General features: G+C 47.5%; 1 protein-coding gene across 2 annotated transcripts in view; it reads left to right on the top strand.

The window, feature by feature from the left end:
• The window catches only part of MED14 (mediator complex subunit 14), a 1,095,522-nt gene extending 1,094,031 nt beyond the window's left edge, over nt 1-1,491 (top strand). For both annotated transcript variants that reach the window (XM_086934128.1, XM_086934129.1), the window contains one exon: nt 858-1,491. In XM_086934128.1, the coding sequence (XP_086790254.1) occupies nt 858-931 (74 nt within the window). In that variant the 3' untranslated portion in view covers nt 932-1,491. The remainder of the gene's footprint in view (nt 1-857) is intronic.
• Nucleotides 1,492-13,766: the final 12,275 nt, after the last annotated feature.

Here is a 13,766-nt window from a genome sequence, read left to right on the forward strand (position 1 = left end):
ATTGCTTGGGTAGCTATTCAAAGGTGAGGAATCTGCGACGAAAAGTCTCTATTACATTAATAAATTACTCACCGATGGTAACGCCTTTAGAGACTATTTATAGTCACAGATTCCCTACCTACCCACCCATCCTCCCCGTTCTGCAAACGGATTTCTAGGGACAGGGCTGATCCTTTTCAGGGCCTTGGTTTTTCATACCAGTGGTTAGTGTTCTTCATGGCTCTGCGCTTCTGGCTTAGAAAGTCATGAAAAGAAACTGGCGTCATCGCAACTAGGTGGTGCCTATTTACGTGCTGCGGGCGCCACTTCTGGCACGAATGACGACAACGCACGCGGAGCTGATCAACGCCACCTACTAGCACGCAGGGGTACTGCTCACAAAAAATCTTTGGGATCCAGTCTGAAAACAAGGAAATTATATGGTAAGGAATCTGAGGCTAGATATAGTGTCTACTTGATAAGGCGTTACTGAAGGTTAGTAACTTGTTCAATGGTTATACATTATTATTTATAGTACGTTTATTTGAGGGCAGTTAACTTCAAAACAGTGCTCTTCCAAACAAAGCCATTTTTATTGAAAACAGTAAGTAAAATACTGGATGTATGTAGCACAAATATTTAGTCATGTAGTTAAAAATATAGCATTTTTTATACTATTTTCCTTTCCCCAGTAATATTTTGACTAGAATGGAAGCATTTGTCTTGGTACTAATTTTGGAAGAAACTTACACAGTATCTTAAATAATGGACATAATTAGCTGAAACTGTGTAAACGTTCTCATCATCTAAAGGAAAGCATGTACTCTTGTATAATACCCTTTTGGTTTAAATTGTAACACAGTCATTTACTTTTGCAGGCGATTGCACGATATTTCCAGCAGTGAGAGATTTAATGGCAAATCTAACCTTACCACCTGGAGGCCGTCCATAGACACTACTGTTTTTTGGCATGGATGAGAAAGACTCTGGTTGGAAGAACAGCAAAGATGCAAATACCAGTTTCTTATGAAATGTAGCCTTTTGATTTCCAATGAAAGGACATTATGACGTTCAAATTTTTGAAGCGCTCAAAGGAAAAAACTGGCAACTACTTTCAGGGATGCACTTCTTTTTCATAAAAAAGTAAATTAATTTAAAAAATGTTTTGTATAGTTCTCTTGTATAGTGTGTTTTACTAGAACACATTTCAATATAGGATATAGGGTCTCCAATCGCCAGTCATAGATTTAATATTCTGTTTTATACTACAGAAATTATGAAAATGCCAAACCCTTTTGTTTATTTAAATGTGTTTTCTTATGTTTTGGTGTAATACTTTTTTTAAAGGTAAGTTTGTCAATTTGGAATACTGTAAAGCTGTGACAAAACTTTATATTGAAGCTGTATTTTAATATGAATGCTTTGAATTCTACCATAAATCTGAACCGGACTTGTTGTAAATGTCCTCGGGAAGCAATATTTAATAAACCAGATAAAAAGATGACCAAAAAATTGTTTTCTTTCCCTAGCTGATGGTATTTTTTTAGTATGGATATTAAACCACATTGGTTACATGAGACTAAGCATTAAGTGGGGAGGAATGCATTACTTTTATATAATTATGGTATCTTTTTGTATATCAGTGCAAAATATATATTGTTTAAACCAGGTAATAGTAGTTGGAGTGAAATGCAGAAACTTAATAGTACAATGTTATTATCATTTCCACATACATTGATAACAACGAGCCTGTCCACACGTCAACAGTATCTGCAGAACAGTTCTCTGAATCATAACTTGTCACTCAGTGGAGATATAGTGTTACATAGGTACAATTAGAATGAAGATGAACAGTATGGAGGGATGTATGGCGATACAACGCATACCATTACAACGCATGCTTTTACATCGCAATTTTTACATTGCATAGTCTATTACAACGTATGTTACTAGAACGCATACCATTACAACGCAATTATATGAAATGCATTGCAAGTGCCATTACAACGCAAAACAGTACTACGCATGCTATTACTACGCATTTTTTTAATAAAATTTGTAAATTAACCCCTGGCACGGGATGCAGGAAAAATAGGGGTTTTGGGTGGGGACGTGTATTAAAATGTGGGCAGAAACTGTACACACTGACCAATAAAAACACTTGATTAAAAAAATTAAAACTCTGGTATTAATTTAAATACTCTAGTATTAAAAGTATTTTTTTTAAATAATAATAAATATATGAATCGCTTTTAAAAGAATTCACAAAAAATAACATTAAATATAAATGATTCTGAAAACCAAACTCGAAAAGGCAGACAGCAGAAACGTAAACGAGCGGATCCGGACACCATGTAAGGAACTAGGCTCACCCTGAAGTCCTTCAACAGTTTCCATGACATTACATGGCATTACATTTACCCCGTGGCAAACAAAATGGAGGACAAAACAAACACAAATCAAAATAATGGGCATAAATATAAACGCAAATTAAATTATAGTTTTACACATAATATAAATAACAAAAAAACAATGAACACAGTACATATTTTAACGTATTAAAATAAATAACTGAGTATTAATTTTTAAAGCGAGTACTTTTTATCGTTAATGCCTACAATTTCTGTCCACATATAAATATACCTATTTATAGGCTATTAGTAAAAAAATAACCAAATGTGAGTTGTAATGGCATGCGTTGAAATGGTATATGCGTTGTAATGGCATGCGTTGTAATGGACCTTCCGATGTAAAGGATGGGTTGTAATTGCATTACTTTGTAAAAGTTGCATTATAATGGCTGTCTCCCGTAGGGAGTATTGTTTCTTCTTTTTACTTCTGATCACCGACACTACGGTTCTTGGTGAACGCAGCGTACTCGCTGCCACAGATACCTACATTGGTTTCTACTACCACGTACGGGCGCTGGGCACAGCTACTCTGCGCCCTGCCCTAGATTCAGGCACTGCATTACCAGTGAAGCTTCCACTTTCGGCTCCCTCTCATGGTCACCACATACGGGCCAATTACATTTTAAGAACATTCACTTCCATTCGCCAGCCAGGACGGCAGTACAACTGGCAGAGAGATTATAATCACATTTAATTTGCCACAAGCACTGTAGAAGTCTTGGGGTACTTCCCCAGATGAAACAAGTGTTGGCTGAGCAACCGTTCTGGATTAAAAAGAAGAACCGGAAAATATGGCCCGCAGATTAGATCCAAATTAGATCTGAGAAACTAATGACTCTACTACTATGTGGTTGGTTAGTACTCAACACTTAAAAAAAAAAAAGAGTCCTACTTGTTGAACAATTGGGAGGCCTACTGTAGTACTAGGATAATAGTGTATTCCCTGGGAGGAGAAGAGAGGAGTAGGAATCTGAACTGAGCCCCTGCAGAGAAAGAGGACAGTTTGTGCACAGTATGCTGGTCGCAAACAGCAACATGTGAGACTGTCTGAATAGAACTTACCAAAAGTACAGGTTTGTTTCACCCGGATATTTTTGTTCTTGGATTCTCTATTGCAGTCCATCTCTGCTTTAAGTTTGGCTTTGTTTCTCCTAAACATAAAGTGTGATAATAAAAACCAGTCTTTGCTTTCCCGAGTTTATTATGTAATGTCTAAATTCAAACAGTTCCTTCGCTGGTACCTCAATTAGAGTTTATCTTGGCTTTGAGTGTGCTTTTGTTTTTCAAATTCTAGCCTTTAAAGTTCTCCAGGCATGTCTGCCTGGAGATCTGGTTTTAGCAAAGGTCTCCTCCATTCCGGAAGACAATAATTACAACACGAGAGTCAAAAGAAGAAGACTGACCTCTTCTAAAATTAGCTCCCTGCTTGTTAGAATCATCTGTGATATGCATGTCGATTCACAGAGGAAATCCTCGATATGTTGCAGTCAGGTTGGGAGAAGCGCTCGTCAATGGCTCCATTGTGTGGCTTCTGCTCTCAATAACTGGCAGCTTGGTCTAGGCGAGGCTTCCTTTTATAGGAAGGCCCAGCCCAAGACTGCCGCAGTCTGCAGGAATCTTGTGGCTTCTCCCAAGACTTACCTATTCTTCCTACATTGGCCATGGAGTTCCAGACAGCATATTCTGGGTGCAATTTAACCTCCTTATTTTAGGCTACAAGGTGTTTTAGGGCACAGGGAGGGCGCCTAACAGTGAGGCATTTAAAGCAAGGAATGTGTGGGTCCTTCAGACTTGAGGCCAAAACTGCTGCGCTATCCATCCTGTTCTGGCGACACAGCACGGGCTGCAACGAGACCGCTTCATCATCTTTGTGATGTAGTTCTTATCACAAAGGTGGCGTAGACTGAAGAATCATGACAACTTCAAACCATAGATAGCATATCTGCCTTAGGCAGAGATGAGGCAAAGAAAGCAAACAGAAAAAATGACTCTCATAGTGATTGGTGTCCTTCTACCCCCGCATTCAAAACCTGCAGAGAATGGGGGGCGTGGCTGGCAGCCGAGAAGCATGGCCGCAGCCTAGATAGGCTCCAGGCTCCCAACACAGAGCCTCATCAATCTGATTAGTTATCCGCGACCTCAGCAACCCCAAAACGTCTGGGGCCATGGCGGAAAATGTGCTGCGCCTTCCGGTGCCGATTGCAGAGACCCACAAACTGTCCTGCGGCCGTAGCGGACATCTGAGAACTGAGGCCTAGCGTCGTACTGCAGCTGGGATCCACAGTAGTGTTGCTACCCGCTAACGGTGGCCTGCGGGCCGGATCCGAGGAAGACGGAGGGACCGACGGTCGGGGACCTCCTCCCCCCTCAACAATCCTTGTGGAGGTGGTGAGTGCGGGCGGCGCACAACAGGACCGGTGACCGGGCGTAGCGGCAGGAAAAAGCAGGGTTGCATGAGAGTAGTTCAGCGGTCTGGGCAGAGATCGTGCAAAACGCCCAGCCGCCATTGCAAGAGTGGGAGCATTGTTTTCCACGCGCATAAGACTGTTCAGTCCCAGCTGGCATGAGGTGGCTGGAGAAGTGCTGGAAAAAAGGATCGAGCCAAGAGGGAGCAACAGGGCCAAAAGACGGAGCGCAGTACCCCCCCTACACCCCCCCCCCCCCAGCTACCGTGGAGCGGCCTAGCACAGGCAAATTGCATCAGAGTCAGTTTAAATAACGCTACTGGAGCTATAGCCCTGACTGGTTGAAGCAACGCCCCGGTGGTCCCCCTGGCCGCCATTTTGGGACAATAAGCTCTGTTTATAAGCCTGAACATAGCACTTGCCTGGGACGCCCATGGAGAATTGGATAGAACGGCTCCAGCCTCCCACATAATCCTGCACCGCAATCCGCTGGCGTGGATTGGAATCACCGCTGGGCTGCCACTAGGCCCCTTGGGACACTGCTTTATTCTGCAGGGTTATATGGAATACCTACCAGGTTCATATTCTGCGTTAATTGATCTGCCCTCGCAACCAGACGCCCCCGACTCACTGTGGTGGTTCATCTGCCTTCCTAAGGTATTTGCGATCTCCCCTTTCCAGGAATTGGGACTTATTTACATTCACTGCTTTGAAGGAACGCAATAAACTTTCCTGGGGGCACCTATTGCTGGGATCCTGTTCTAAGGGCGCTTCCCCCTTCCATCGCTACCATGAGTGGCAGGAACTCGAAAGGGACCAATCAGCTGAAGCTGGACAAATTTACTTACACCAAGTTGCAGGGGGAAGCACAAGAAACGGACTTTCCTTCATCCGCAGGTACGACGGGAGGAGCTGTGCAGGAGGTCACCCTACAAGATATTATGGCGACGTTAAGTAAGGTGGACTCCAGAATTGGGACTCTTGCGATTGACCTGGCTTTAATCCGTGCTGATTTCAACAAAATGTCTTCCAAGATTTCGGACGTCGAGACTACAACGGAAGCCCTCACCTCAGACACTTCCACCCTTAAGAAACAAGTGCAACAACTGGAGGAGGATAATACGTTTCTGTAGTAGGGGATCTATGTGTATAGTCATAATCTAGTGAATAGTCCCGCTCATGTGCGTGGACCCCGGCAATCAAAAGTTGTCAAAAAATTGCAGAACTGCAAAGATACTTAAGAGAGAATTTAAAGACAAATAATGCAGCCTATATCCACAGGCTACACTGTCCAGTACTTCAACTAGAAATTCCACCAAAAACACCACACATACAACACAGACTGCCCAGTTTCCTCACAGAAAAACTTGCCTCTACCAGTAAAAGCCTCTGGAATGATCGAGAGGAAGGCCTGGACAAACAAGCCCCATAGGCTGTCATTATGTGGCTTAAATAGGATACTGTGCCTTTAAGAGAACTTTCCAGAACTTCTCCCAGTATCCCAGTATCCCAGAATGCACAGCAGGTCCCATTTACTTTCAGTTCTTTTTTCCGGTTCCTGCTAACAGGACCCTGGTGCATTGAGCTCTCCCTTTTTCAAGGGTTTATTGGATTTTGTGCACTTTGTGATTTAAAATTGTTCAGTTTGTGTCTTGGTGCTTTCCCTTCACTCCTGTGTGTTTGTTCAGGCTTTTTAGGGCTCTAAAATGCCTGCTCTTTTCGACAAATGCCCAGCATGTGGGAGGAAGAAGGCCAAGACTGATCCACACGAGGTCTGCATCATCTGCCTTCCTGAAGCACATGTCCCTGAAGAGTGTGACATCTGCAAGAACCTTTCAGAAAGGACTCTGAGGGAAAGGCTGAAGATTAGTCTTCAAGGCCTGGAGGTCAGACGGCTGCAGGTGGGTCTGGGCAGACCGGGAAGGCTCCCTCTGCCTCTGCTGACGCCTCTGGGGGGCTCCCCAGAGGCAGGAAGACCAGCAAACGGTCCCGGTCTCCGTCGACGTCGATTGCATCGACGACGACGTCGAGAGGGATGACGACGGTGTGTTCACCATCTCCCCGGGGCTCCGGGTCGAGACGACGGGAAAGATAGACGTCGAAGGGCCGAGGTAGGCCTCCGTCGAAGTCCCAGTCGACGGCCCATTCGTCGTTGACATCAGCGTCGAGCCATCGACGTCGAAGAAGGCAGCGAAGTACGTCAGCGCTCGCCGTTGAGGCGACACCGCCGTTCGCCGTCGAGAAGATGATCGGCGTCGAGGGGCTCCTCGGCGTCGAGGTCCTCGAAGGAGCGGTCGGCGTCCAGGAAGAGCCGACGTTCGCCGTCGAGGTCTGAACGTTCGGCGTCGCGGAGGCGGCGAGGAAGAAGCGTTCCACGTCGCGGAGGCGGCGATCGACGCCGGAGTCGCGGAGACGACATTCGAGGCCGGAGAAACGACGCTCGGCGTCTAGGAGGAAGAGATCAGCGTCTAGGAGTTGTTCCAACTCGCCTAAGAGGCGCAGAAGGAGTTCTGGCGCCAGAAGTCACGCTGGTTCTAGTGGAGGGCGCCGGAGAAGGCGATCGCCTGCTGGAGGGGCTGGTTCACAGTCCCCTCCCCCAAAGAAGTCACCGGGCTCGGTGTACTCAGTGGTTTATACACCACCTCGGCCAAAGGCCCCTCCTCCCCCTGTTCCTAAGGAGGATCCTCCCATCAAACCTCCACTTCCGCCACTACCTCCCTCAGGACAACCACCACCGCTTCCGCCTCGTGGGCCCGTCCCTCGGTCGGAGATGCCTCCCGTTCCTCCGCCAAGGTCGACGTCACTGCCTCCCCTTCCAACACCACCGAAGGGGACGCCTAAACCGAAACCTCAGGATAAGCCACGGATAACACCTCCAAGGAAACCTGCGGACGTCCACGGACTGGGTGGTCGCGTTCTCGTTCCAGGAGGAGGGAACGATCACGCAACAGGTCATCCACGAGATCGAGACGACGCCACAGGAGGCACAGGTCTCGTTCCCTGACGAGGTCCTCAGAGACCAGGGACTACTCCCCGACTCTGTCGGAGTCACCAGAGACAAGAGTATCGCCGGTGGACGATCTGGTGTCCTTTCACGACGTCCTGTTAAGGGGTGCAGCTAAGTTGGGCATTTGGTTGACGGTGCCCACTCCCAAGATGTCGGTAATTTTCGAGACGCTGCACCAAAAACATCTGTCTCGACCATTACTGCCACTGGTTCCGGGCCTGGAGGATCGGGCCATGGACCTATTTCTCACCCCGGCGGTGACTAAGGCGGCCCCCTCGAGACTACAGAAAAAGTACCGGGCTCCCGATTCGGATCCAGCCTTTTTAAGAGTGGAACCTCCTCCGGACTCTGTGATAGTGACGGCGGCTCGTAAACATGCCACCACTCCGTCATCCACCGTCCCACCGGATAAAGAATCCAGGTGGATGGATTCTGCTGGGAGGAAGGTTTGCGGAACATCGGCTACGTCCATGAAGGCGGCGAGCGCGACGGCCCCGTTGGGGCGCTATGACCGTGCACTCTGGGAATCCCTCCAGCAGTTTGCGGAACACCTGCCTCGCGACAAAAGGGAAGATTTCCAGGAGGTGTTAAATGAGGGGATGTTGGTGGCGAATCAGGTCATCAGTGCTGCGGCCGATTCTTCCCTCCTGGCGGCGCATGGCTTCTGCCATGGGATTAACCAGAGATGACACGCTTGGCTCCGCCTCACGTCGTTAAAACCTGACGCCCAACAGAGGGTTGCCAATTTGCCATTCTCTGGCGAAACTCTGTTCGGGAAGCATGCGGATGACGAAATGGCCCGCATGAAGGCTGAGGCTGAGACGCTCACGGCTGTGGGCCTGGAGAAGCCCAAAGAGACTAAGAAGTCCTACCGACTGTTCCAGAGGAGGTTCGGCGGACAGGGCAGAGGGCGTGGCCAACCTTCGGGACAGCAACAACAACAACAGCAGCAGTTCAGAAGGCAGTTCCAGAAGCGCCAGAAGGGCAGAGGAGGCCAACAGTCGGCAACAGCGACCAAAGGCCCGGCCGGGTCTAGGCCCTGAGCGCTTACTTCCCCTACATCCGTTACCCACTCCGGTGGGGGGAAGCGTTCAATTTTTTCTGGCAGAGTGGAGAAAAATTACTCAGGACAAGTGGGTGCTGAATATTGTTTGCAATGGATACAGTCTTCGGTTCACCAGCCCGCCTCCAGCAATTCCGCCGATCAGCTCGCAGTTTCAACTGCGCGAGCTTCAGGCGGAGGCGGATATCCTGTTAAGGAAAAGGGCGATAGAAGACGTTCCTCTGTCTCCGAGAGGAAGAGGTCTGTTCTCCCGGTTCTTTCTGGTTCGCAAGAAGGACAAGAACGAGTTCAGGCCCATTCTAGACTTAAAGCAGGCAAACAAGTGGATTCGCAGAGAAAAGTTTTGCATGCTGTCGTTGCATCAGATTTATCCTCAGTTGCAACAGGGAGACTGGCTGTGTGCTATAGACCTACAGAATGCGTACTTCCATGTGCCCATTGCACACAAACACAGGAAGTTCCTGCGATTCCAAGTCAGCGCCAATCATTATCAATACACAGTACTCCCATTCGGACTGAAGTCTGCGCCAAGAACATTCTCTAAATGCATTGCGGTGGTAGCAGCACACCTGATGAAGAACAAGGTGTTCGTCTACCCGTACCTGGACGATTGGATGATCAAGGCCTCCTCCTTCTCGGAAGCTCGAGCACACTTCCAGAAGACGTGCGTTCTCTTGAACAAGCTGGGGTTGCACATCAACATGTCCAAGTCTGTCCCGACTCCGGTCCAATGCATACAGTACTTGGTAGCCTCCATCAATACGCTGTCAGCAAGCGTGTCTCCTTCGGAGGAGCGACGCTTATCACTCCTTCGGAAGGCTCATGCTCTTTTGACCACTCCATCTACAACAGTGAGGACGGTGTCTTCTCTACTGGGATCGATGGCCTCTTGTATCTTCCTAACGCCACACGCACGACTGCACATGAGACCGTTGCATGAGTGCTTGGAGGACCAGTGGGATCAGAGGCAAGGATCTTGGGAAGACAAGATACGCAGAGCCGGTCCTAATCCTTCAGAGGCCCCGGGCGAAATGGAAGATGCGAGGCCCCTCTAATTACATATTGCGTCGCAAGAAGTGACTTCACAGAAGGTGACTTTGCAGGACTTTTGATCTTAGTTATTTGGCATCAGTGAAGCAAACTAATGTGGATATCAGTATCTTGCAAAGAACAACCTTTATTGGGCATTGTTTGTAGCTCAAACGGATCAAAAGTTACTAAAAAATGTGACTTGTGCTGCTGTGAGGTCAAGGGCCCTTTGCAAAGGTTGACTGGTCACCTTTCTCACTGCTGCATTTGTATGTTACACTGGTACTAATAAGGAAAAATCTTTGCGGAGACTGTTAGAATGCGTAAAACATTCTGCAGCTCCCTCTGCCCCCAGTGCCACATCCTCTCCCCCACTGAACATCATACTGCCCCACTGAGAGAAACATGCACTTCACTGACCCGCCATAAACACCTGGATGTGGATCAATTTAAATTACGCACTAGACAAGAGCAATATGCTGCCTAAAAAAAATTAACATCCTCGAAAAAGCAAACACTCCTAGATAAAGCAAGATTAAGTAAAGCATGTGAAATGCAATGTAAGCAGGAACAACATGGTTACCTTATTCTTTTTACACTCATGGTCTCACCACTGTGTTAACTTTGGAAATACTTCACCATGCTACCACAGAATGTCCCTCTGCAATGTTCTTCCTAGCCCCGCTCGTCAATGGCTACCACTCCACCAAAAGTAGGACAATCAAACAGTAGAGCAGAGAGGTTAAAAGCTGTAGAGACGGGGGAGTGAAGGCTGGCGAATAAGGCACTAAAAGGCACAGAAACAAAAAGGAAGTCGAATGATCTCAAAGGCTCCACTGCCCGTGATTCCTTAGCTATGCTATTAAATCCTGTGGCTAAAAATGCTTTGATCGTAATTTCTGAAAGCTGAGTAAAATTTCAGGAACACGGCTGTTCTATATAAAAAGGGGCCTCTTGTGTTGGTTTGACAGCTAGTAGTATGTTTTGGTGTCAAGCATGAGGGCCTGTGCAATGCTTTTATTATACAGAAAATACTACTTTGTCAGTGATTTTTACAGCAACTCTATTTTATTTGATCTGTGTTTCGTGCACCATCTTTCATTTGGTGACAAGTAAACCTGTAGCTCACCAAAGATGACGCAGAGGCCTTCTTTCCAGTCATTGGTCACCAGGGGTATTTTTCAAGTGTGAAATTTTGTACAAGGAATTAGTGCCTGTAAATGAAGGCCACTAGGCCCACTCGATCTGAGTAGAATTTGCACATGCACTTTTGAAGACGGGGCAGGAAAGGGGCCTCCCTCGTTTTTCATGTCAGGCCCTGCTCTGCTCTGTGTTCGTTCACAACTACTCTGCAGGGCCGCCGGCGGCGGTGGGGCCCCCTGAGCGCGAGGCCCTGGGCAGCTGCCCATACCGCCCATGCCTAGGACCGGCCTTGAAGATACGACTGTCTCTGCATGCTCTTCAGTCTCTGAAGTGGTGGTGGTCAATCTCCTCAAAGTGGTTCTCTTCCACAAGGACATTCCCACGCAGACTGTTGTGACAGATGCTTCCCTCCACGGCTGGGGGGCGCACTTCGGAGCCCTGCAGATTCAAGGAACGTGGTCCCCGATGGAGTCCACGTATCACATCAATTTCCTGGAACTAAGAGCTGTTCACTTGGCACTGAAGGCCTTTCATCCGTCCTTCCAGACCAACTCTCTGCTTGTACAGACAGACAATACGACCACGATGTATTACCTCAACAAGCAGGGGGGTTCGACATCACGCACTCTGTCGCAGGAGGCGCAGGCGATCTGGCACTGGCTTCTGGCCAGAGGACTGACGATAACGGCTACCCATCTGCCAGGTGTGCAGAATGTTCAGGCGGACGCACTGAGCAGACTGATTCAGGAAAACCACGAATGGGTCATAAACGACGAAGTACTAGGAGAAGTCTTCGCAAGGTGGGGGACTCCAGATGTAGATCTGTTTGCCACCGCCGAAAACAGCAAATTCCGAGACTTTGCCTCCAGGTACTACCAGCAGGGGACGCTGGGGAATGCACTATGGATCGACTGGTCGAACAGCTTTCTGTACGCTTTTCCACCCATTCCCCTGATTCCAGCGGTACTCATCAAGTTGGCCCGGTCCAGGGCGAGGATGATACTCATTGCCCCGGAATGGCCCAGGCAGTGATGGTTCACGGACCTGCTTCACCGGTCTCTCCTTCCTCACATACGGCTGCCGTGCAGGCCGGACCTTCTCACGAAGTTCGTGGGGCAGATGTTGCACCCCAACCTCTCGTCTTTGAGTTTGGCGGCATGGCTCCTGAGATAGTGCAATATGGCCATTTGAATCTACCTGAAGATTGCATGGACATACTGAAGGAGTCTAAGAGGTCTTCCACTTGGACTTCCTATGCTTACAAGTGGAAGAAGTTCTGTATCTGTGCAAGTCCAAGAACTATGACCCGACGACGTGCAAGGAAGATGTCATCCTTCCTTACCTTCTACATTTGGCGCAGTCTGGACTTAATGTTCACTCCGTTAAGGTTCATCTCGCTGCATTGACTGCCTACAGGAAATGCCCTTCACAGACTTCCTTTTTCCAGATCCCTGTGATCAAAGATTTTCTGGAAGGCTTGAAGAAAGTATTCCCTCCTGTCAGGCTCCCTTCGCCTTCATGGGAATTGAATGTGGTGCTGTCCAGATTGATGAAGGAGCCTTTTGAACCTATTCATAAGGCTTCGTTGCAGCACCTGTCCTGGAAGGTGGCGTTCCTCGTGGCCATTACATCGGCCCGCAGGGTGAGTGAAATTCAGGCATTGTGTTGCCAAGAACCGTATACTGTATTTCATGCTGCTAAGGTTGTTATACGTACTCACCCTAAATTTCTTCCCAAGGTTATTTCTGATTTTCATGTCAACCAGACCATAACTTTGCCTACGTTTTTTCAGAATCCTTAATCTCCAGCGGAAAGGTCTCTACATTCCCTGGATGTTAGGAGGGTGTTGAAATTTTATCTGGATAAGACCAAAGATATTCGTAGGTCAGACCAATTGTTCATCAATTATGCATCAGTCTGGACGAGTCTTGCGACCTCTAAGCAGTCCATCTCTAGGTGGATTGTGTCCTGCATACAACTGTGTTACCAAAAAGCTAATAAGACTGTAGGAGGTAAGCCTAAGGCTCATTCCACCAGGGGCAAAGCTGACACGACAGCCTTGCTCCGTAACATGCCGATTGCAGAAATCTGCAAGGCAGCCACTTGGAAGTCGGTTCATACCTTTGCTAAGCATTACTGTCTGGACACTGATGCCAGGACAGACGCTCAGGTTGGACAGGCTTCGCTCCGAAATCTGTTCGCACAGTAGTGGTGTTAATTTTCTTCTCTCCACCGCCGCTTGGTGTGGGGATGGGCTTGCCATTCTATTCACTAGATTATGACTGAGAAGTTGGCCTGGTATATAATGCTCACTAATTCTAGTGATCACTTTGTACCATGCCAAGCAACCCTTATGATGATTGGTTGTAAGTCAACCTTATAGACCAGTTATCCTAGTGGTAACGTGGACAAAGCAGTCTTAGGCTAAACTCTGAAAGGCATGTGAAGCCAGCTGTATTACCATACACAACCCCCTTGAATACCAAATGAAAGGACACCACACAGATATATATTGAAAATATATATTGATTTATTAACTAAAAGTATCCTCTGGACTCTTTATGAGCACAGAAGCACAAGCGTTAAACACGACAGTTTGAAATACACAAAAGTTGCACAATATGGATGAGCCCTAGGGGCCACCTAAACCATATACTAAGAAAGTGGTATAAGAGATACCAATCGGAAAGGAAACAGGCCTAGGGCCTTGGGAATCGCTGGAGCTATTC

The sequence above is a fragment of the Lissotriton vulgaris genome, chromosome 8 (assembly GCF_964263255.1).
Source record: "Lissotriton vulgaris chromosome 8, aLisVul1.2, whole genome shotgun sequence".
Lineage (NCBI taxonomy): Eukaryota > Metazoa > Chordata > Amphibia > Caudata > Salamandridae > Lissotriton > Lissotriton vulgaris.